This window comes from Vigna radiata, chromosome 1 (genome assembly GCF_000741045.1).
Source record: "Vigna radiata var. radiata cultivar VC1973A chromosome 1, Vradiata_ver6, whole genome shotgun sequence".
NCBI lineage: Eukaryota > Viridiplantae > Streptophyta > Magnoliopsida > Fabales > Fabaceae > Vigna > Vigna radiata.
In genome coordinates this window covers 22,720,161-22,742,334 of record NC_028351.1, presented here as the reverse complement: position 1 = coordinate 22,742,334, position 22,174 = coordinate 22,720,161, and the positions used below count along the sequence as shown (strand labels likewise).

At 30.8% G+C, this 22,174-nt stretch overlaps 2 protein-coding genes across 2 annotated transcripts; one reads left to right on the top strand and one right to left on the bottom strand.

Moving 5' to 3' along the window:
• Positions 1-604: 604 nt before the first annotated feature.
• Positions 605-13,583, top strand: LOC106759580 (tubulin alpha-3 chain-like). Its single transcript, XM_022786527.1, has 7 exons — positions 605-717; positions 1,506-1,717; positions 1,810-2,009; positions 2,125-2,633; positions 2,735-2,855; positions 2,941-3,041; positions 12,626-13,583. Exons 1-7 carry the CDS (start codon positions 605-607, stop codon positions 12,681-12,683), a joined length of 1,314 nt encoding a protein of 437 aa, XP_022642248.1. The 3' UTR covers positions 12,684-13,583.
• LOC106763095 (syntaxin-132) lies at positions 9,896-21,471 on the bottom strand. Its single transcript, XM_014647275.2, has 13 exons — positions 21,296-21,471; positions 19,097-19,195; positions 18,893-18,949; positions 17,617-17,665; positions 17,059-17,147; positions 16,901-16,974; positions 16,092-16,134; positions 15,948-16,008; positions 15,810-15,835; positions 15,651-15,728; positions 15,306-15,386; positions 14,638-14,703; positions 9,896-10,254 (listed from the first exon to the last, which is right to left on the bottom strand). The coding sequence occupies exons 1-13, from the start codon at positions 21,311-21,313 to the stop codon at positions 10,081-10,083; spliced, it is 915 nt and encodes a 304-aa protein (XP_014502761.1). The 5' UTR covers positions 21,314-21,471; the 3' UTR covers positions 9,896-10,080.
• Positions 21,472-22,174: the final 703 nt, after the last annotated feature.

Genomic DNA, 22,174 nt, shown 5'->3' with positions numbered 1-22,174 from the left:
CGACGTCTATAGGCTGATGTTAAACGTCGTTTTTCCACTAGTGTTTCAAATTTTATCATCATAAATGAAAAATATATATTTCATATATAAACAATTTAATGACGCATATTCCAATTAAATTATATTCGACACACTGTATGAAAGTCATATGAATCTCATTAAATGTATAAGTGTGGTTCTCCTTGTTCTTGAATTAGTGAGACCAACACAAACAATAATGAATGAAAAATACGTTAAAAAAATTAAAATAAAATTCACTATTTAGAATAAATATAAATTAACTCATTCAATCAATTGGTGCCAAATGACTGGTTCCGAGTTAAGATTAATCAAAACCGTTCATTAATTTGAGGATTTAATCATCTGTAAAACTGAGTGCTTATAGCACTTGATTGGAATTTGTCCTAATTACATTTACGTTGAGAGAGAGAGAGAGGAAGGGATAAAATCAGAGTGTCTCCTTTTTCTTTGATTTCTGGACTATTTTGTATTCCCTTCCCACCAGCAATTAACATTTTTATTCTCTTGAAATTTGTGATTATTGTTTTTTATTAGTGTTTTACATTGTTATACATAATAATAGAAGGAAAGAGAGTGTTGGAATATGAGAGAAATAATAAGCATTCATATTGGACAAGCTGGAATTCAGGTTGGTAATTCATGCTGGGAGCTATATTGCCTTGAACATGGCATTCAACCTGATGGAACAATGCCCAGGTCTTATATTATCATAATTTCTTTTCTTCAATTTCTCCTATTTCTACCAATTTTGAAATATAATATGTGGCAATTTCTTTAAAATCAATCTCAGGCTGTGATTCAATTTTTTATTCCATTCAATACATCATGTATTATTTCTACCAATTCTTCTAAAATTCGTTAATTCCTTCTACAATTTTCTTTCCCAAGTATATATACATGATGAATACACATTCATAACTATTATTCAGATATTGTTATTGTTTTGTTTTTTTTTTCATTTCCTTGAAACAACTAGAAATCCTTTACCATTGAGATTGTTTCGATTCCAAATTGCTTGTTAGTTTTTTTTTATGTTATTTTTTCTGAACATTAAAAATATATTAATATTAATATATTGAGAATTTTCTTAATATATTTTAAAACATCATAATTAATTGCCATTGATATATTTTCTTTAATTTTACAACTCTCTTCATTCAATTTTTTATTCAATACAATCTATAACAGTTCTTTATTTACATTCAATATAAACTGAATTAATAAGAATGGATATTCATCCAAGTCTAATTCTACTTAACCAATGGCCTTTAGGTGTCAATGAATGCTAAAATCAATGGTTAACTATGTATTGGTTTCTAAAACCGTGAAGTTGGTATGAACTTCACCTTCCAAACCCAGAAACAAAATGAGAATAAAAATTCCATTTTCAGAAACTATTAAGCTTTTTTAAAAAATCCAATGGCAGTGTTTTCTCTCTTTAGTTTTTGCCGCAACAGATAATAATTATATACTTGTGTTTGCAGTGATGGCTCAGCTGAAGCACATGATGCTTTCAACACCTTCTTCAGTGAAATTGGAAGTGGGCAATATGTTCCTAGGGCTCTGTTTGTTGACCTGGAACCTACTGTAATTGATGAAGTAAGATGTGGTCCTTACAGACAACTATTCCATCCCGAACAATTAATGTCTGGTAAGGAAGATGCTGCCAATAACTTTGCAAGGGGACATTACACAGGTCAGACACTTCCATATTTGATCAAAAGAATAACTGGGTATGTTTTATCTATCTGCAAGTATCAGTAATTTGGTGTGGTGTATGTGCTGCAGTTGGAAAAGAGATTGAAGAGTTGTGCCTTGACCGTATCAGAAAATTAGCTGACAATTGCACTGGCTTGCAAGGATTCTTGGTTTTCAATGCTGTTGGTGGTGGCACCGGTTCTGGCTTGGGATCATTGCTTCTCGAACGTTTGTCTGTAGATTATGGAAAAAAGTCAAAACTTGGCTTCATCATTTATCCTTCTCCTCAGGTCTAGTGTGTAGTAGTAAATGATGCAAATTGCAAATGCATCTGAATAATAAATGATTTTGTTGCATATACTCTCCAAGAGATGTTGTAAAATTACATGATTTATTAACATGCAGGTATCAACTGCAGTTGTTGAGCCTTACAACACTGTTCTTTCCAATCACTCTCTTATTGAGCACAGTGATGTAGTTGTGCTCTTGGACAATGAAGCAATATATGACATATGCAGAAGATCACTAGAATTAGAAAGGCCAACTTACACCAACTTGAACCGTTTGATATCTCAAATAATATCTTCCTTGACTACTTCCTTGAGATTTGATGGAGCAATCAATGTGGACATTTCAGAGTTCCAAACCAACCTTGTGCCTTATCCACGAATCCATTTCATGCTCTCATCTTATGCCCCAGTTATATCTTCTGCTAAGGCCTTCCATGAGCAGCTATCAGTGCCTGAGATCACCAGAGCTGTGTTTGAGCCAACAAGCATGATGGTCAAGTGTGATCCAAGACATGGAAAGTACATGGCATGTTGCCTCATGTACCGTGGGGATATTGTGCCAAAAGATGTAAACCTTGCTGTCTCAAATATCAAGACAAAGAGACAAGTTCAATTTGTAGACTGGTAAGTACATTTCCTTAGAACAACATCGTACTATGATGCTTATATATGTATAACTTGTATTCTATTATCTGTGAATGAATGTTTTTGATAACTAATTTCAGGTGTCCTACTGGTTTCAAATGTGGTATAAACTACCAGGCTCCAACAGTTGTACCAGATGGTGACCTTGCAAAGGTGAAGAGGGCAGTTTGTATGATTAGCAACAACACAGCTGTGGCTGAGGTTTTCTCACGCATTGACCACAAATTTGATCTCATGTTTGCCAAAAGGGCCTTTGTGCATTGGTATGTGAGTGAAGGCATGGAAGAAGGTGAGTTCTCAGAAGCCAGGGAGGATCTTGCAGCCCTTGAAAAGGACTATGAGGAAGTTGGAGATGAAGGTGTGGATGATGAAGTTGGTTACTGAAAAGCTAATCTAATTACATCTTACTATGTTTTATGTCTTGTCATATGTAATTGTTTTATGCTTCATTTTGTTTTATGGTGTCTGCAATTTTGTGATTGTTTCAAATACACTGTTTCAGACATGAAAGAGAAGTGTTTATTTCATGTACAATGGTAGTGTAGTTATCATGACATTTGAAATCTCATTGATTATTTCAAGGCAAAATCAATTGTTCAATGTTGCAATGGCTAATGCTTTGTGTACTTAATAATATTTTATCATTAACTACAAAAAATTTTATATCAAGAGATATACTTTTATTACTGTTATCACAAGGATTTGACTTATCACATATTGATTACCGTTTGATTACTTAATGAATTAATTCAACTCAATTCATTTATTAACAAATTGAAACAATTTTGAATCTAACTCGATCTATTATAGATTGATGAGTTTTAGTTCACTTAATTACACGTTTTTTCAATTAAAAAAAGTAACAAAATTTTCTAATTCAAATATAAATAAGGAGAAGGTTCTTAAATTATATTTATGATCAATCAAACATATTTCATTCACATCACAATCTTCTGAACAAAATATTCACTAGCTTTATAATGACTCAAATTTTTTTTTAAATAAATATTGAGTTAATAAATATATATTTATGAAATTTTCATGTTATCTAATTATTCCATATAAAAATAATTTCGTGTGAGCCTCCATTTCAATATTTTGTAAGATGATTAACCAAACAAAAAATACTTATTACAAAGTTATGTGAGTCACTGAACCAACTTGATTCACCACAAATCCAACCGGTGAGTCGGGTTCTTAATGAATCAAGTTTACAATTAACTCGTATTGAAATTTCAAAATACTTTTCACTCCAACCCAACTCAAACCCATAATGAACCGAATTGATAACACTACTCTCACTATTATGTTAAAATAATAAAAAATAATTTAATCTCATAAAATCATTTAACAAATATATAAAATTTGATCTCATATATACTTATATATAAAGTTTATATATATATATATATATATATATATATATATATATATATATATATATATATATATATATATATATATATATATTAATATTTTAAATTTGTATCTTCTTCTCATTTAATTTGTATATTTACATTTTAAATTTGTAAAAAATAACTAATAATATGCTCCATAAATATTCGTCAAGTTAATATATATTCTTAAGTTATATAATTATATAATTTAATTATATTTTATAAAATTATATTTAGTTAAAATTAATCTTGTAAATGTGGCCCAAAACTTACTAATTAAAAATAGTAATTTTGTTCACTTTCCAAATATAAAATATATTTATTCAATCTAGTAGTAGAGGTTGTTTAGTGCTGCAGAAATAAAGTATAGAAATATTTAAAAGGAATAAGATCCGTTTTACTTTTTTTAGTGAGACTATTTACTTTTTTAGTTACTCGTCTTTTATAGTTTGTTTGTACTTATTTTTATTTATTTACTATTATGAAAATAAAAAAGTTGCATACATTATTACATAGGTATGATTAGTACGAATCTCTAAACGTATTTAAAGGTTTGTTTAGTAGTATGAAAAGTACACATTATCAACAATAGAATTCTAAATTTTATTGGATATATAATAGCACCAAAATTTTTTATGTTTGTTCCATTTTTAGTCACTTTATATCTTATAACCAATTGGATCTTCAGACGTATTTGATATGAGAAATTTTTTATTTTGTAGAAAATTAAAAATTTGAAAATGTTTGTTTTTAATGTTTATTTTATTCTTTACAAAATAAACTTGGTGTAAACATTTTTTGTATGTTTCTCAATAAAATTGTTCCCACATAAAAAAAATGATAAAATTTAATTTATTTGAGTTGAGTTTTACAATAACAAAAATACTTTATTAGTTTTTATTAGATTATTTAAATGTGATAAATGAATAAATTTTGAACTAAAAGTATAGATTTATCTCTGATATTTAAGAAAAAATTATAAATATTTTCAATAATATTTATAATCCATCAGAGAAGTTCTAATTATTCTTTAAAAATATCATTTCCATCACAAACATTTTCTTAAAAATTATAATATTTTGGATTTCTCATTAACCTTCTGTGTCTAAAAGTACCAAATATCTTCCTTATACCACTTTTTGTTATTATCAAATTCAAATCTCAAACTTTGCTTGAAAATGATGTTTTTATTTACAAACTCAATATTAAGTTGGTTATTTCATCATGTTCCTCCCTAATTTCTAACTGTACCCTCTAATTTTCAAAAAGATATTTTATTTTTCGTAAAAGTGACTTCTAGATTGTCTTTTCTGAAAATTTTCCAAAACAAGACTTTTTTAACATAATTTCTAGAACAAGCTTTTCAGGATGAATGAAACATATTCTATATAAGCTTTCTAAAACAAAATTTCTAGAAATTCTCGGGATAAATTTTACCGAACCTAGAAATGGAGTTTAGAAAGAGCTTTTCAAACGGAAACTCTCCTTTATCTTCTTCTTCTTCTACAGTGGAGAATGGAGGTACAACAGTGATAGTGCAATGGCGAGAATGACAGTAGTGTCTGGTGCAGTTAGAGAGAGAGGGTATTTTAGTATTTTTCATTAATATATGGTGCATTTAGTAATGATTGGAGTGCGAAAAGAAAACACTGTTAAGCGATGGAACAGTTTCTCCTTGCACAAAATGACTGAAAAAATTCCTCTAGCAGCTGCTGATGCAAACTCTTGTATATTCTAAATTCACTTTATTATGATTGGTCGAGTTACAACAATTTAAAACCTAAAATTCATGTTTGAATAGATTGAACTTGATAACTTGATGACTTGAGTTGCTATGAAATTTTGAATCTTGAGAACCTATTTCTTTCCTGTTTAAAATAAGAAAGGAAAATCTGCATACATATATTGGAAGAAAGGTTTGAAGGATCATACTAATTAACACAAAAAAGAGCACAAGGGAGGAAGATTCCAGATAGCTTCAGTGTTATTAGAGTCCTGAACAGTGTTCATGTACTCTTGCACACCATTCATTGCGTAAAGTGAAGCTGAAATTTGCCTTTCAACCTTCATCCTTTCAAACTCTGGAAGCTCCAAGCCAGCTATATCAGGCAGGTTTGCTGCATCCATTACTTGGCCAAAGGGAAAATCATCACAAAGAAGTTCACAACCCCATGAAGGATTTTCCCCAGAACCTGATTCAGACCCCATGAAATTGCTCAAATCAGGTCTATAATCATCATCAAACAGTTCCGTGTTCTGGGTTTTTGTCTCACTACAAAGTGAGTTCTCACTTGTGTCACTATTGCTTGTCTCAGTACTACTACCACTACTTACTGTGCTGGTAACCCTTTTTTTCTTCTGATCTCTCACACATGTCTTCTTTTGGCAACAATCTTGTTGGAGAACACTGAATATAGACACTTGTTCCAGCGAAGATTGGAACTTTGGTTCCTCATATTGTAGGGTGGCACATGTTTCCACATGTTGTTGTTGTTCTTTGATGGCTTTTCTGTTGCTGAGAAGGTTCTGAATCCTTGAAGCAAGAGGGGAATCAGAGGACAGACGTGTGATGAAGTTGGTGCGAGTGTTGGATCCACGAAGGAGGCATGCAGCTTCATCATAAGCCCTGGCTGCTTCTTCTGCAGTCTCGTACGTGCCAAGCCACATTCTTATCTTCTGTGTTGTTTCTTTGATCTCTGCAACCCATTTCCCTGATGCCCTTTGCCTCACTCCAACATACTTGTTCTTGCTTTTGTTCTTTCTCCCTTTTGCTCTCAACTGTTGCTTTGGATGTTGGAACTGAATTTCCATTGGAAACTATGATTAATTCCTTAGCCCTCACAAAAACACACAGGTTCCTCAATTTTTCATGTGTCGTTCTTTGCGAGTTTCTGAGATCACAATATATATATATATATGGTTGAAGAAAGTTGCAAAGGCTTTTAGCAAGTTGACTTAGTATATTACATATACATTTCCTGATTTGTTTTTTTATTGTTGGTAGTTAGTTTTAAAAATGTTTAGAATAATGTATGAAGAATAAATTACTTTCTCCTGAGTTTGTTCGGAACGACCGCTATTCTTGTCTCCTTTCTTGGCAATTTGCATCCTGACAAATAAATTACGTTAAGAAAAATGTTTCTTTACACACTTGCACCAGATTATTTTGATCATTAAAATAAATTAAATACTGTAGAAGGAGAGAAATTGAAAGATAAAATAGTGAATGTTGTTGTGTAAAATTGATTAGATATCAAAATCATGCACAAATTCTTTCGACAAATGTCACATGTTAAAATTGTCGAGAATTTAAATTATAATTTAAGTATATCACAATAAATAAAGATTAAAAAAATAAATATATACTAAAAGAACCTGTAAATTTATCATTTTAAAATTTTGATGTAGAAATAACGTCTATTGTTTATGTACGTTGAATTTATATACAATAAGTATTGTGTAATGATTGAGTAATTAACATAATTTGCAAGAATTGGTGCAAGTGGTAAGAAATTTGGTTAGCTTAAAGGCAAATTTTGAAGTTGGATGAAAGAAAATGTGATAAGAATAGGTGGGTGGGTAGTTTCATAAGACAAAATTATAGATAGTTGATTTGGATGAATAATATGATTAAAGAAAAGTAAATTATTTCAATCTTTGCATCTTATTTTAATGTATCTCACTTTGTCTTTCTATATTAAAGTCATTTGTGAATGCCCAATTTGACAATGATCATATATAGGTCACCATTAGGAATATGGAACCATGTCCAAACAAAGCATTTAGAGAAAAGCAAGTGATGAAAATATTAAAAAAAATAAAAGCTTTTGTCCCCTATTGCCATGGCTTTGGCTAGGTCAAGCAGTTGAAAGATAGTGATGATGGGCTTACTGGCTTCCACGTGGAGCCTCCTAAAGGATTCTTGAGATGCATCCATATACTACCATTCCAAAAGGTCATGTTTGGCAAGTGGACCAAGTCATTAGCTCATCTTACCAACATTACAATCCAAATAACTATATAATAATGTTTTCATTTATAGTTCAATTTTTCTTATAAATAATTAATTCTTCAGTCTTCTATAAGACAAAATTGTTTAGTTATTATCATCTTTTAGCTTCCCCAACTATCACATAAGAAAATAAGTTATATTAATTTTAATTTTATATTCATTAAAGTACACACACACACACACACACACATATATATATATATATATATATATATATATATATATATATATGTAAATTTAATAAATTACAATGTAATAGAGACTTAGTTAAGTTTAATATATCGGACTATTTTCAATTGAATCTAATTAATTCTTTATTTTTTAAAATTTTTTTCATTAACTGGTTAGGGATGCTTGATTCCACATCTTGTTTATTTGTTCTTTTTACATATTAAAAAAATGTAATGTTATGTAATTAATATATAAGATGATATTATGGTTATAGTACAAAACAATGAGGAGTGAAGACTCAATTACTATATGGTAAAATTGTTCTTAATAACATAATAAAAACGAGTCGTCGTTTGGTATTTATTGTAATATCATTTTTATATTAACTCAAAATCGTACTTTTCTTAATATGTTTTTATTTGTATAGTATTATGTATATAGTGCAATAAAAATGAAAATTATAATGAAAAGAAATAAATTTTATTTTATCTAATTATAATATCATAATCTTTTAAGAATAATGCCGTTAAGACTAGGTTTGTTGTAAGTTGTGCTGATGTGAGTGAGAAAATGTGATTGTTTCTCACTCTTATTCATACATTTTCAACCAATCCAATAATGTTTGTGTTGCACAAGACATTGTCATTGTCTTCTTTGTTAATTAATTGGACAAGAAATACAATGAAGCCAACCTAAAACTTTTTCACTTTTAATTAAACTAAGTGTTTACATTGAATTCCATGTTAGACCCAAATGAAGATATATAAATAAAAAGACATAAACATTAATATATTCAACAACTTGCCCATCCACTGCAATTAATGTTTTCTTAATCTATTCAAAACCATAAAGGTTGTTATCATATCATAATAATGAATTTTAGAAAAAATATTTTAAATCATATCACACAGTAGAGCTGGTGTATATAATATGTTCTCACAATATAAAAAGAATGTTATAAAATGTGTAAAGATGAAGAAAAAGATTGAATGGCGGCATAAACTTAACTTTTCTTTATAACTTTCAAGACATTCATATTTTAAATATTTTGTTTGCATAAAAGAATTCAGATACAGTGAATCTTAATTTTCTTTTCATTTGAATAAAGTATTTTAATTAAAATATAATATAAAAAATTATTTAAATATATTATTAATAATTTAAAAATATTAATATTAAACGTTATTTTATTTATTGTTATTATTTTGGTCAAAGTTCGTTAAAATGTTTTCCAAGTGCTATTTGTAAGATTTTTTTTTATTAACATTAACTTATATTATTTTCGGTTGATGTTGATTATAATTATTTAGATAGATCACTATTAAAGTTAATTTTATGAAATTGACTGTAGAGATTTTTTAGTGAATTTTTTAATTAAAATCGGTAAAAAAATAATTCTTCTAATAGATATTAGTAAAAATATCCTAATTAATATTGACAAAAGTTTAAAAAAGCTCCGGGTCTTCCTTATCTGTCATTTAATGTTATAGCAAGTAATTTAATACTACTGATAAATTCTTATATTTATTAAAACTAATAGTTTCTTATTATTTATTTCTCTTGTTTATTACTTTCCCATTTCAAACACTATTTCTTCTTTTCTTTCAATGGTACAAATGGGAAATAATAATAATAATAAATGTCATCTCAAATTTTTAAAATGACATAAATAAAAGACCAATTTTTTTTCTTTCATGTACAACTCAATTCAACATTTTACATGTTTGGTCAAATGTTTTCTTCTTTCAAGTAATATGACAGAGAAAGAATGCTTTTACAACATGACAAAGCTAAAGAATGGATGAGGAAAAAAAAAAGTAAAAATCATGGCGTATAAGTTATGCAATTATGCACCATTTTTGTGAACCCATGGTTTGATGACAGAGACAACGATGATTATAATAAAAATGAGAAGTATCAAGATTGCAACACACATCCATTTTCTGGAGTTCTTTTGAAGTTTCTTGGCTTTAACAAGGGCATTGTTACCTTGCTGCACGTGATCCACTGCACTTGAAACCTGATTCAATCAACAACAGAAACCAACTTTGATCACAAACATAACTTTTCACCAATCAAATTTCACAGTAATTAATAAGTGACAGGCTGATATAAACTGATCCTTATCTATAATCATGAGTTCATCCTAGTCATATAACCATCTATGGATAATAAAGATTGTTTTAAAATTTTATCAGTTCTAAAATATTCACCATACGAACATTTGAATTGTACAGCTAAAATTTGCTCCTTTCACACCCTCTTCTCAGACTTGATATTAAAATCTAAGCTTAACTTGCTTTAATTAACAAACAAGAGATGTCGTGAGAGAAAGAAAAAGTATGGAACGGCAATTATTATTGATCAGCAAAAACTGGTAAACAAAAGAGGGGGTGTCTGTTTACATACAAAACAAACTATTTGAAAATATTAATATGAAAGAAGATTTTTATTAAATTAGTTTCTTTGAAACATTACATTAGTCTCTATATATGGAGAACACTAACCCTACAGTAATAATTACAAAGAAATCTCTAGAATCTTCTAACAACTTTTAGTAGTATACTTAATATTCTACTAACAACTTTTAGTAGTATACTTAAATTCTACTAACAGCACTCCCCTCAAGCTAGTGAATGAATATCCATCATTCCTAGCTTGCATGCTTGATCATGAAACTGTTCAATAGGAATACTTTTGGTTAGCAGATATGCTAATGCAGCCCAGACATAAGAAGTAGTGATAAGGCCACTATCCAATTTCTATTTAATAAATTGTTGATCTATCTTTATGTGTTTGGTCCTATCATACTAAACTAGATTGTGAGCAATACTAATAACTGACTAATTATCAAATTTCCACCTAAGAACATGCAACATTCTAAGGTGGATTTCCAATATGTGACACACCTTGCATAATCTGCATTAGTATATACTTTTATTTTAAATTTTTCATTCCTCTTGAATAATAATCTCCTTTATAGACTTATCTTCAAATATTGAAGGCTTCTGTTCATAGCTTGGAAAAGTCTCTCCCTCGGATTATGCATGAACCAACTAGCTACACTCATAGCATAGGCCATGTCAAGTTTGGTGTGAGCTAAGTAAAGGAACTTACCAACAAGTCTTTGATATTAACCTTTAGTCATAGTAGAACTGGCTTCATCACTTCCAATTATATGGTTTTGTTTAATAAGAACTCTAGTGTCTTGCCATCAATCTTACTTATCTCTTTCAAAAGATCAAGAACGTACTTTCTTTGAGAGTTAAAGATGTCTTTCTTTGAGTAAGCTACTTATATCCTAGGGAAATACTCTAATCATCCTAGATCCTTCGTTTCAAATTGATCAACAAGTTTTTCTTTCAAGATTTGTTTGTCATGTTCATCGTCTCCTACAACAATCATAGCATCAACATAGACCAAGAGTAGAGTTAGTTTACCTTCTAGGTAATGCTTGATGAACAAGGTATGGTCACCTCACCTTAACTCTGTCAATAACCTCACAGAGATCATAACTTGAGTGAGTCTACCAAACTAAGCACTGGATGATTGTTTGAGTCCATACAAGGCTTTCTTTAACTTTCACACTTTATTCCCTTTTTCATTAGACCTAAAACCTAGAGGAATTTCCATGAAGACTTCTTTCTCTAAATATCGATGCAGAAAAACATTTTTCACATCAAGTTATTGCAATTTCGAACCAAAATAAGTTGTCAATGAGAGAATGATTTTAGAAGCATTCATCTTTGCCGCCGAATCAAATGTCTCCTCATAATCAACACCATAAGTGTGAGTATATCTTTTAAAAACTAACCTTGTTTTGTAACGTTCTAATGTGCCATTGAATTTATACTTTACATTATAAACTCATATGCATCCTACGACCCTTTTAGTAGCCTATCAACAATTTTCCATGTCTAGTTCTTTTCTATGGCACTCATCTCTTCATTCATGGCTATAACCAAATTTTCATTTTTCAATGCTTATTGAACTGATGTAGGGACTCTAATTGCATCAATGGCAAAGACGAAACTTTGGTGTTGCATGGAAAGGTTTATAGTGGTTACAACATGAGAAATAAGATACTTGGTACAAGATCGAGTTCCTTTTCTCAAAGCAATGGGCAAGTCATCAAGGCCAGATTAACAATTATTATTCAAGGAATTTTCCAAAGATTCATGGGGTGTTAGAAGGGGCACTTACCCTTGGCTCAAACGATTGGAATTGTTCTTGGATCAGGTGAGGTTATTTTTGTGTACTCTAATATTGTATATGGAAAAAACTCTCAAGACGACTAATTTATGGAGATGACCATGACTTGAGAACAAAGATACCCTTATTAGGAGCAACTTCAAAGACATCCAGTTGAGATATGCTAGGAGAAGCATCAGAAGTACCAAAAGTAATATCAGTATGAGACAGTTCGTGTATGAAAGGGACAAAAACTGACTAAAGAGATTCAAAAGATTCAACTTCTTAAGAACTCTCTCCCGAAACCTAAGCATACATGTAAAAAGATTTAGTTTCATCAAAAGTATCATTTATAGAGGTAAAAACGATATCTTTTGGACAACAATATCTTTTTAATTATCAAAACCAATTAATACAACTCTAGGATCTAACTTTCCACAAAACTGACTACAAATATGGATAAACATAACACATCCAAACACCCAACTATGAAGAATAGAGAGAAAGAGAATAGATGGAAGGAAAGAAGATATGCACTCAGATCATCTAAAACCCAATAAATAATTAGTTAATAAGATAGGCAGTAGGGAGGACAACCTAACCCTAACACGATTAAGAGAAATACATGTAGAGAATAAATGCCCGTGTCACCTTAAAAATGCCTATTTCTTCTTTCAACAACGTCATTTTGTTGTGGTGTTATACACATGTGAATTCATGAATAACACCATTCTTGAAAAGGAATTTAAGCATGTCATGATTTATCATATGGAAGAATCTGACAAATACGATAAACACTTCAAAATTTTCTTTTATGAGAAAAACCCATGTAGTAAATGTACAATCATCAATAAAAGCAACAAACCATTTAGTACCAAATATGCTAGAGTTTGACACAGGTCCCCAAATGAGCACTTTTTGTATTATTAGGAGGATATGTTGCACAATGGTGCTTAACAAGTTGACATACATCACATTTAAATGGCTCAGGCTCATTGGATTCACAATTCTCAAGTTAGGTACAAACCTCCCTTGTACATCCACTCAAGGAACCCAACAATTGACGCCATTAGTGAAAAGTGTTATACGAGTAGATGACTTGTGTGTAGAACACCTTTCAAGGTGAAGGAAGAGTTTGCAATGTGTGGAGAACATTGTAGTTAAAATCGATATTTCCAATTCAAAACCCACATATGATCATGGCAGAAAAAAATCGTGGGGATTGTCAAACAAAAATCGTAAAATCGAGTGCATCACGGCTTTTTCTAAATTGTCCGCTACACAACCTGTTCACCTTCTAGGGTGAATAGACTCAGTTCAAATAAAATCTAAACCTAATTAAAAATTAATGCAATTAAAATTCATCTTTTTTTTTTTTTATTTTTCAGTTACAACACCTATTCACTTTCTTGATGAATGGGGTTTCAATTAAAATAAAATTCAAACCCAATTAAAAAAAAATTGTGTTTTCTAGTGCACCCTTCACCTTGTTGGATGAATGGGTTTCAATTAAAATAAAACTCAATTAAGGTACTTGTAACTAACAAGCATCTCTTCTTTTCACAGAACTTTGATTACGTTACATGCATACTCATCTCTTCACCCATATCTAATTAAATGTAAAATTAAGAACATCAAATCAATTTTTCTACTATTGGTTATGTATGTATCTGTGTATATCATGTTTTCGTAGAAAGTAAAATCTACGTGTTATGATCCCATGAATTACGATTTTATGAACCCTTCACGATCTTGACCATAATCTCAATTTTAACTTCCTTGGTGGAAACTCACACTTGAGGGGAAGATTATGACAAATTCAAGCGAGGAGTCAAAATAAATAACGTGAGCGATATATAAGAAGAAAGATCCACAGAGCCACTGCCATAGGGTCTTGGATTGAAGTTAGCATCGAGATCTTTTATATATGGGATGGCTAATGGCTTTGATACCAACATGAAAAAATTAATATGAAAGAACATTTTTATTCAATTGATTTTTTTGAAACAGGACATCAGCCTCTATACATAGAGAACTTTAACCCTATAACAATAATTATATAGAAATCTCAAGAATCTTTTAACAACTTCTAACAGCTTCTAGTAGTATACTTAATCCATAATATCCTACTAACAATAAAACTGATAAATTAACAATAGCTAAGACTTGACACGCTATATCTATGGTCTGATATGAAAAGAGAACAAAATACCTGTGTTTCAATGTTGTCAAGCATTTCTCCTTGTGCATCCACTAACACCGCAATATCCAGAAATATCTGCCAAGACAAAGAAATTAAAGTGCAAACTAGATATCTATCTCTACGTCCAAATATTTTGTAGGCATATAGGTGTGTGCATTATAATCATAATTCTAAACACACTTTTAATAATAAATTACCCTATTTTCTAATGGCATCTAATAATCTTGCAAAAGCAACTTTTAGCTTCCCACAGATGGAGTGCAGTGATGTATTTAATGGGTTTCATCACATGTACGAATCACTTTAGCAACACGTATGTGAATTTATCAAGAAATGAAATAAAATAAAGACCAAAAATGTGCGTACAGAAAAACTGTAACCGGAAATTCATTCAGAAATGAAATGATACCATCAGTTTTTACAGCGCAATATAACTAAATCTATCATCATGTTGTATAAATATGTTACAGTTCAAAATAATCTCAACCCACTACCTCTCCTTTTGTTTTAGTAATACAATAATGGTTCTGCAGCATAGGTCATTACTATGCAATTTGTACTTATCAGGGCTGCCCCCGTACTTATTTTATGCATTATTCCTGCTGTATGTCATCATCTAATCAGGATATCAAATGTCCTAATCACATTCAGATTAATTTAACAAACTGATTAAATACCTGTTGTAGATCAAGAAGCTTTTTCTCAACATCTCTGACTGCTTCATGTCGCTCTTGTATTTCAGCCAAGGTGTCCATTATCTGCAAAGATAACTCATGTATGAGGACTGTAAGGTGACAGGGTAGATTTCCTGATATCATGTAATTTGCCTATATCCCAGGGAAGATCAATGTTCCTCACCCCTTCCCAGCCCAAAAAACACAAATTATGGGGGAGGTATTAGAAATGTAGGAATGGTGGGTTTAGATGAGTGGAGGATATTCATGTTGATATTTGGATAATATAAGAAGTTAAATAGGCATTTGGGGAGGATTTGAAGGAGAAAGTTGGAAGGATATATGAACCTGGCCTCGTCCTTGTTCCTGAATTGCCTTCTGGAAAATTTGTTCACTATCTCCAGTTTCTATTAATCTGTCGATTGTCTGTACATCGTTAAATGATTAGAAGAAAAACTTCTAATAGACATGTCCATCTATTCATAAAAATTCAGAAAAGAAAAATACCTCCTCATCGGCTCTTGTGCCTGTAACTGAAATCATGAAAACCAAAGAATAAGAAAAAATTAACTCCATTTCAATGAAACTAATGGTACATAATTGCATAAAATTGAATGCAACCACTAATGAGTAAACAACTCAAACCTGTAAAAACTCTTCTCTCAACAACCTCACGATACTCTTGATGGATGACCTCTCTTAGGGTCTGCAAAGATTTTTCAAAAATGGATTCAGATGAATTCAAAGGACAGGAGAATAAAAACATCACAAAAAATGAGACAAACCCACCTGAAATTCTGCCATTTTATCCTTCAGTTTCTTTTTTAAAGAACTGTAAAATAATATAATACAAAGTACAGATGAGATGGGTTGGATAAAACACTAAAAAAATGTAATGATTCAGAAACCTAACAGTATAATCCTAGTCGGAAAAATACTCAGGTTTACACATTATGATTCAGCATAGGTTGCATATTCATAGAAGTTGAAAGCCGTGAAATATATGGCAAAATTTCACGTAGTCTCTAGTTAAATTTAAGATAGACCATGAGCCCAGAACAACAAATTAACAAAACTTTCACATATATTCAAGGATTATGTATTACAACTTCCTGAACAAAAGTAACCTATTACAAACTTGGTTCATAATATAAAGATGTTACATTGACTTTCTGCATTTAGATTGAGGTGATGATAGTGTTTTCTTGTACTTTTGATTTATCCTCTTTAAGCATTACTTAGTTTCCAGGTTTATATTATCATATTAAGAAACATACACTCATTATTTGATTGAATAGCACCCAAGTTGAAAAACAAAAGAGTATTTTAAACTTCGAAAGGACTAGAAATTGTTGGAGGAGGAATATTGACGTCCTAGAGTCTCTTATAGACTTGTATTTATCAAGAAAAACTTTCAGTATCTAAATGGTCATATATTTGTGCTGCAAGAGAATTTGTGAAAAGAATAGTTGAAAAGTTATGAAAGCAGGGTGAGAACTATATACTAAACTACAAATAAACTGAGAAACTCCATTTCTATAGTTGGTCTTAAGTTATGAGACAACAATAATAAAATAAAAAGCCAGATCATTACTGACATGGTTGTTGCTGTTCTTGAGCGGTCAACACCTGATCCTTTTCCACACCCAGGCTTCTGCCTGTTCGTCAAATTCTACAACACAGAATGAATGAGTAGATTTACACCAAGAATCATTGGATTGAATAAAACAGATAAAAAGGAATTCAGTAGAGACACCTCTTTGTCCAATTCTTCAATTCTGGACTTTATGTAATATGCAGTTTTCTTAACTTCATCAACATCTTTCTCCATTTTCTCCTTTATAGCTGCAGATAATCGTTGGATTAAGCCACATTAATTAGTTTAACACCCATGAACTTAATTAGATCCGCAGAACAACAAAGTTCAAATCTGTCCTTTTATCACATCAGCAATTTAACATCTAGAAACAGTCCCACTTCAGCAAATTCTTCATATCAATATCGTAATTTCGAACAATAACTTGCAAACTATTTCTCAATTTACATGTATATTTAATTTATATTTTACAATACTAAATTTCAGTAACACCTACAAGAAATATTCCCCAAAAGGTTCAATGAGTCACAAAAGTATAAGTAATTTCCACATTTGAGTGTGTCTTACTGTAATATTTTTTAAGGATATATATTAAAGGAGGGATGCATGACACGATCATTTTTCTTTAATTATTTTATGTTAATTAAAATAAAATCAAAAGGGCCATGGGACATGCATACGATTGTTTAAAATAACAGTATAACAAATTATACTAACCCTTCATGGAAGAAGCCTTAGTCACAACTTTGGCTTCCTCACGGGCATCCTGCATACAAGGTTTGAATAAAAATGGTGAGTAAAATTTCAAGTAATTTTTGTCATAGTATAAACCACCAACAAGTAAGCACAATGACTTTTAGTAAGTTGACCAAACATGTAACATTTATTTAACTAAGGTTCAGAAGCAAAAGTGGCTTTTTGTTTAACCCCTTTTCTTTTTTCTCAATTCACTTGTTATGGATGCTGACTACAATTGAACACAACTATCTTAGAAAAAATCATTACACAAGCTACAAAATGATAGGCAACATTAGTCATTCTAGTTTTACATACTTTTTATCCTTAAATAGTTTTCCTGACCATGTCATCCCATCCTTCCTCTTGTCCTTTAGTCTAAACTTGCAAATTTACGTAAGTTTTTCTCCCAACCAATTGACTCGAAATTCTTTATGGAGCGCACAGTAGAAGAAATGATTTAAAGTTGCTTATATTCATACCATCAATGAAATGTACTTTGGGTTCAAAACTAGTGCACAAAAACAAGATGGTATAATAAGGATTTCCCTTTAAGAATATGATTACATCAAGGGTCAACTGTGAGCTCTTTTTCTCCATACCAAATTTTGGACATAATTACAGAATATATATCAAGGAACTATTGTTTAAATTCATGCTTTTTGTAGATGTGATGTGATCCTAATTTGGAGAATCCAGAGACGAAATAAACGCTGGAGTCATGCAGGAGAGATTTGAAATCACGTGGAAGTAGATATAAGGTAGAGTATGAGGATTGTTAGCTCATAAAGAAGCACGGAGGCACATTATCTAGACTTTTTCACTTTGCCAGAGTTCTTACATGAAAAAAATTGGTTAGACTATATTAGAGCTTATAAGTGCTTATGAGATAGATGAAATAGGGGGTTTCCAACAAGGGTAAATAATAGAGTTCAACTTTCTGATCAGCTAGCCTTTATGAATTACACTACAGTACACCAGGAAGTGAGAGTTCAGGTAACAAAGTAAGGTATACATAGATGGTTCTGTTGTTAGATTAGCAACAGGAAAATAACCTTGACTTTGGCAGGCCATCCACACAAAAACATATCATGCCTCTATTGCCCACTTCTTTATTTATAATTATCATACTTCAGTGAAACTTAATAAATTCATCATACTGTCATCCAATTGCATACTACTTTCACATGATCAAAACTAGTTGTTCAAGTGTTTCAAAAGCCAACAATTACTAGCCATGTTTGTAAAGACAGGTTACCTGAAGCTTCCTCAAAAGCTTATCCAGCTTAGCATAATGCTTATCCAGCTCTTGGACCTATAAAAAAAGACTAATCAATCAACGAGATGAGCAACATGATTGAGCAAGAATGCTTAGGCCCCATAAGCTAAGGAACAGAGACAAATAATGAAAGATGAGCTGAATAATGTTTTCACACACACACACACATATATATATAAACACCTTTCTGAAGAAACTTTCCAAGCCCAGTTCTCCTGAATTCCTCGCATATTCTCCTAACTCAATGTCACCACCTCTGTGACGTGGGATTTCAAATGATTCCTGAGAAAACAAATACATCATCAAATTACTATGTATGGTTCAACCCTAAGACTGAAGTTGATATCAGCACATCCTCGATAAACTAGCCATTAAAGTTATTGCTATATTAACAATTTGCGCATAGATAAAATAACACAATTTTCTACATACCAAGAAAGCAGTATTGATCTTAGATGCATTTAAAATTCAAAGCATAACAAACAGAACAAATACTCTCAAATTTGAATACGGTCTCCCTACAAGACGTTATGACTATTAAGTACTATACTAATGTTAAGACCTATGTAGTGACAGGTAATTCTAAGACCTAACAAGAGATGGATTCATGAATTGACCCTTCCTTAGTACACACTGCACTGCTGTTCGTTTTAGTCCCGTGAAAAGACTGTAACAGTCAACGGATGGACTGAATTCACAGCCTAATTAATTGTGCAAATCTAACTAACTTCATTCGATAGATATTATAAATACAGAATTGCGTATACAGCTTCCACAAACATCTTGTCAACATTTTTAAATATAAAAATGACTTTCCTAAGCATTTGCAGCCCTTTGGCATGAAACATTACTGTTACGGCTGTCTACTTGAAAATTGAATGATGAAGGAATCAGCAAGTTTGCAACAACAGATTTTAAACATTTCCACAACTTTATCCATGCATAGAATAATGTTATTGTTGTATTGAGAAAATTGTTATGTAACGAAAAGAAAACAACTTCTATGTAGGCAAAGCCAATGAAGCTTTTGTGAGCATTGAGCACGTAACCCAGAAAGTTTAAAGATACCAAACCGAGTCCAACATGCTAATAATCACATTATCCCTAATGAACAACATGTAACTAATGCTAACCAGATGCAAGAAAAGAATGTTAGATTTCACATAATTTATTTTGTGGATTGGCAATATTTAATTAATTATTACCATATAATTGGATAATCAAATCATATTCGTTGTGAAAAATGCAGCTTTTGCGGGCAGCATATCAACTATTTAAGCTGTATGCAAATGGTTGCATGCACTTCAACTTATAGCTAAAAGAAGTGAAGTCTAGTTTCAACTCGTTGTATATTAGAATGAAAAAGTAAGAGAACATTCTATGGGCATCTTGGTGTCTATAAGATGTTTACTTTTATATAAGCTGTAAGGAATAATTTCAATATAAAAAAAAAAAAATTATGGGGATTGGGAGAGAAGTGAAGTATAGTTTCAAATCATTAAGTATTAGAATGAAAAAAATCAGATAAGCCTATTTCCTTCACATCAGTAGAAGTGCTGATTTTACAGGTATAAAATTCTGGGGATTGAGAAAGCATGAAATGTTTCACCAAAAGTGCTGATTTTACAAGTATAACATTTTTAATCTGCTAGCAACTCAATTATAAGCCTAGACCCTTCACATCACTTCCTAAAGGAATAGCTTTTGAGGTACTGTTTTATCATAAAGAACCTCCACTTCAATCTGATTTGTTAATGAGAATCTGTCAATGGCAAGAAGAGGCTACTGAAATATCATAATATACATTGCTAATTAATTTTTTTATTTTAATCAATTTCAAGATAGTTGACCATTGAAAATTTAAACCAATTGCATGTTTAACGCTAGATTAATTTAATTGTCAGCATCCATGGCAACCACTTTCGTTATTATTTCCCTTTTAAATCAGAACAAATGGCAACGCAGATAACTAGAGATCACGAAAGCGTAAATGCTAGAACATCATAGGCAAAGAGCTATTAAATTAAATTTCCTTCATGAAACTCACCAAAATTGCATTTCAACATAACTCAAATGATGATGAAGAAAACGAAATCCCATTTTTAAAATGATTCAGAACCCACATTCCCCAAACCCAATAATTTTCTTTCTTTCTTTTCGGCAAACAAAAAAAGAACAGAGGATATAAGTTTAAAAAAAAAAAGTTGAAATCTTGAGTTTGCACATTGTGCACAAAGATAGATCTAACAAAAACCCACATGAAGGAAATCCGAAATGCGTGAAAACAAATGAGAAAGAACAAAGAACAAGTTGAATCAACAATGAAGAAATGAAAAAAAAAAAAATGAGATAGAAAGAGATGGTAGAAAAATGCAAGGTTACCGTTAGAAGGTCGTTCATTGTGGAAGAAAAACGAGAAATTCAAAGGGAAGAGGGAATGTGTTCGGAAAAAGGTGTTAAGATTTTAAGAGTTGGTGAGGACCTGGTTAAACAAACCAGGCCAGAATTTCATTCCTCACATAGAAAGAAAGAAGAAGAAAGAAGAAAAAGTGTTTTTGAAACATTTTATTTATATATCTTTATTTTATGTTATTTTTATTTCTTTCTTTCTTTCTTTGTGTTTTATGTCAGAATGTAAGTTTGGAAATGCAACTACCGACCCAGACAGGTAGGAAACAGCTATTTTGAAGGGTTTAGGAAGAAATTAATTATTAAAAATAAAACACTAATTATTAGTTAATTTGGGATTTTTTTTTTTTTGTTTGTTTTGAATTGTAGTGGATGTGGTTTCTTGTATAAAATAGAAGAGGGATTTTGAATTTTATATACAATTAGTGCAAGTAATTTATTTTTGTATGCAGTTATTAAAATATTTTTGTAGTTCAAAAATTGATAATGTTATTATTATAGTTGTAATTTTTAGATTGTGTGTATTAGATTTAATGATGAAATGTATGTTTAGATTTTATAAAAGGACAGTTCGATTTTAATTTTTGAAAAGCAAATTGACTCTTTTGTTTCTTATCAGCAAAAGTGTGAAATGGCATGAAAAGTTATTATATTAATTCGATTTATTGAATAACTAAGAGTTATATTAGTTACAATATCAATATAAATACATAAAAGAAGTGTAACAAAATTTAATTACATTAATAATGCATTGGTTTAGTAATTTTAATTATGGTTAGGATCTATGACTTCTTTTTCTTTCTATTTTCTATGTCTTGCTTTAGTATCTGAAATTTGACTTCTGGCTGTCTT

Bases quoted from the DNA above. Each gene is read 5' to 3' on its own strand.
- LOC106759580 (XM_022786527.1), top strand. From the start codon at position 605: ATGAGAGAAATAATAAGCATTCATATTGGACAAGCTGGAATTCAGGTT. The intron at 718-1,505 runs GTCTTATATTAT...TTGTGTTTGCAG, and splicing joins CCTGATGGAACAATGCCCAG to TGATGGCTCAGCTGAAGCAC. The intron at 3,042-12,625 runs GCTAATCTAATT...GAGAAGCATCAG, and splicing joins ATGAAGTTGGTTACTGAAAA to AAGTACCAAAAGTAATATCA.
- LOC106763095 (XM_014647275.2), bottom strand. The intron at 15,836-15,947 runs GTTTGAGTTGTT...TCATGATTTCAG, and splicing joins TGAGAGAAGAGTTTTTACAG to TTACAGGCACAAGAGCCGAT. The intron at 14,704-15,305 runs GTATTTAATCAG...TTGTCTTGGCAG, and splicing joins AGCTTCTTGATCTACAACAG to ATATTTCTGGATATTGCGGT.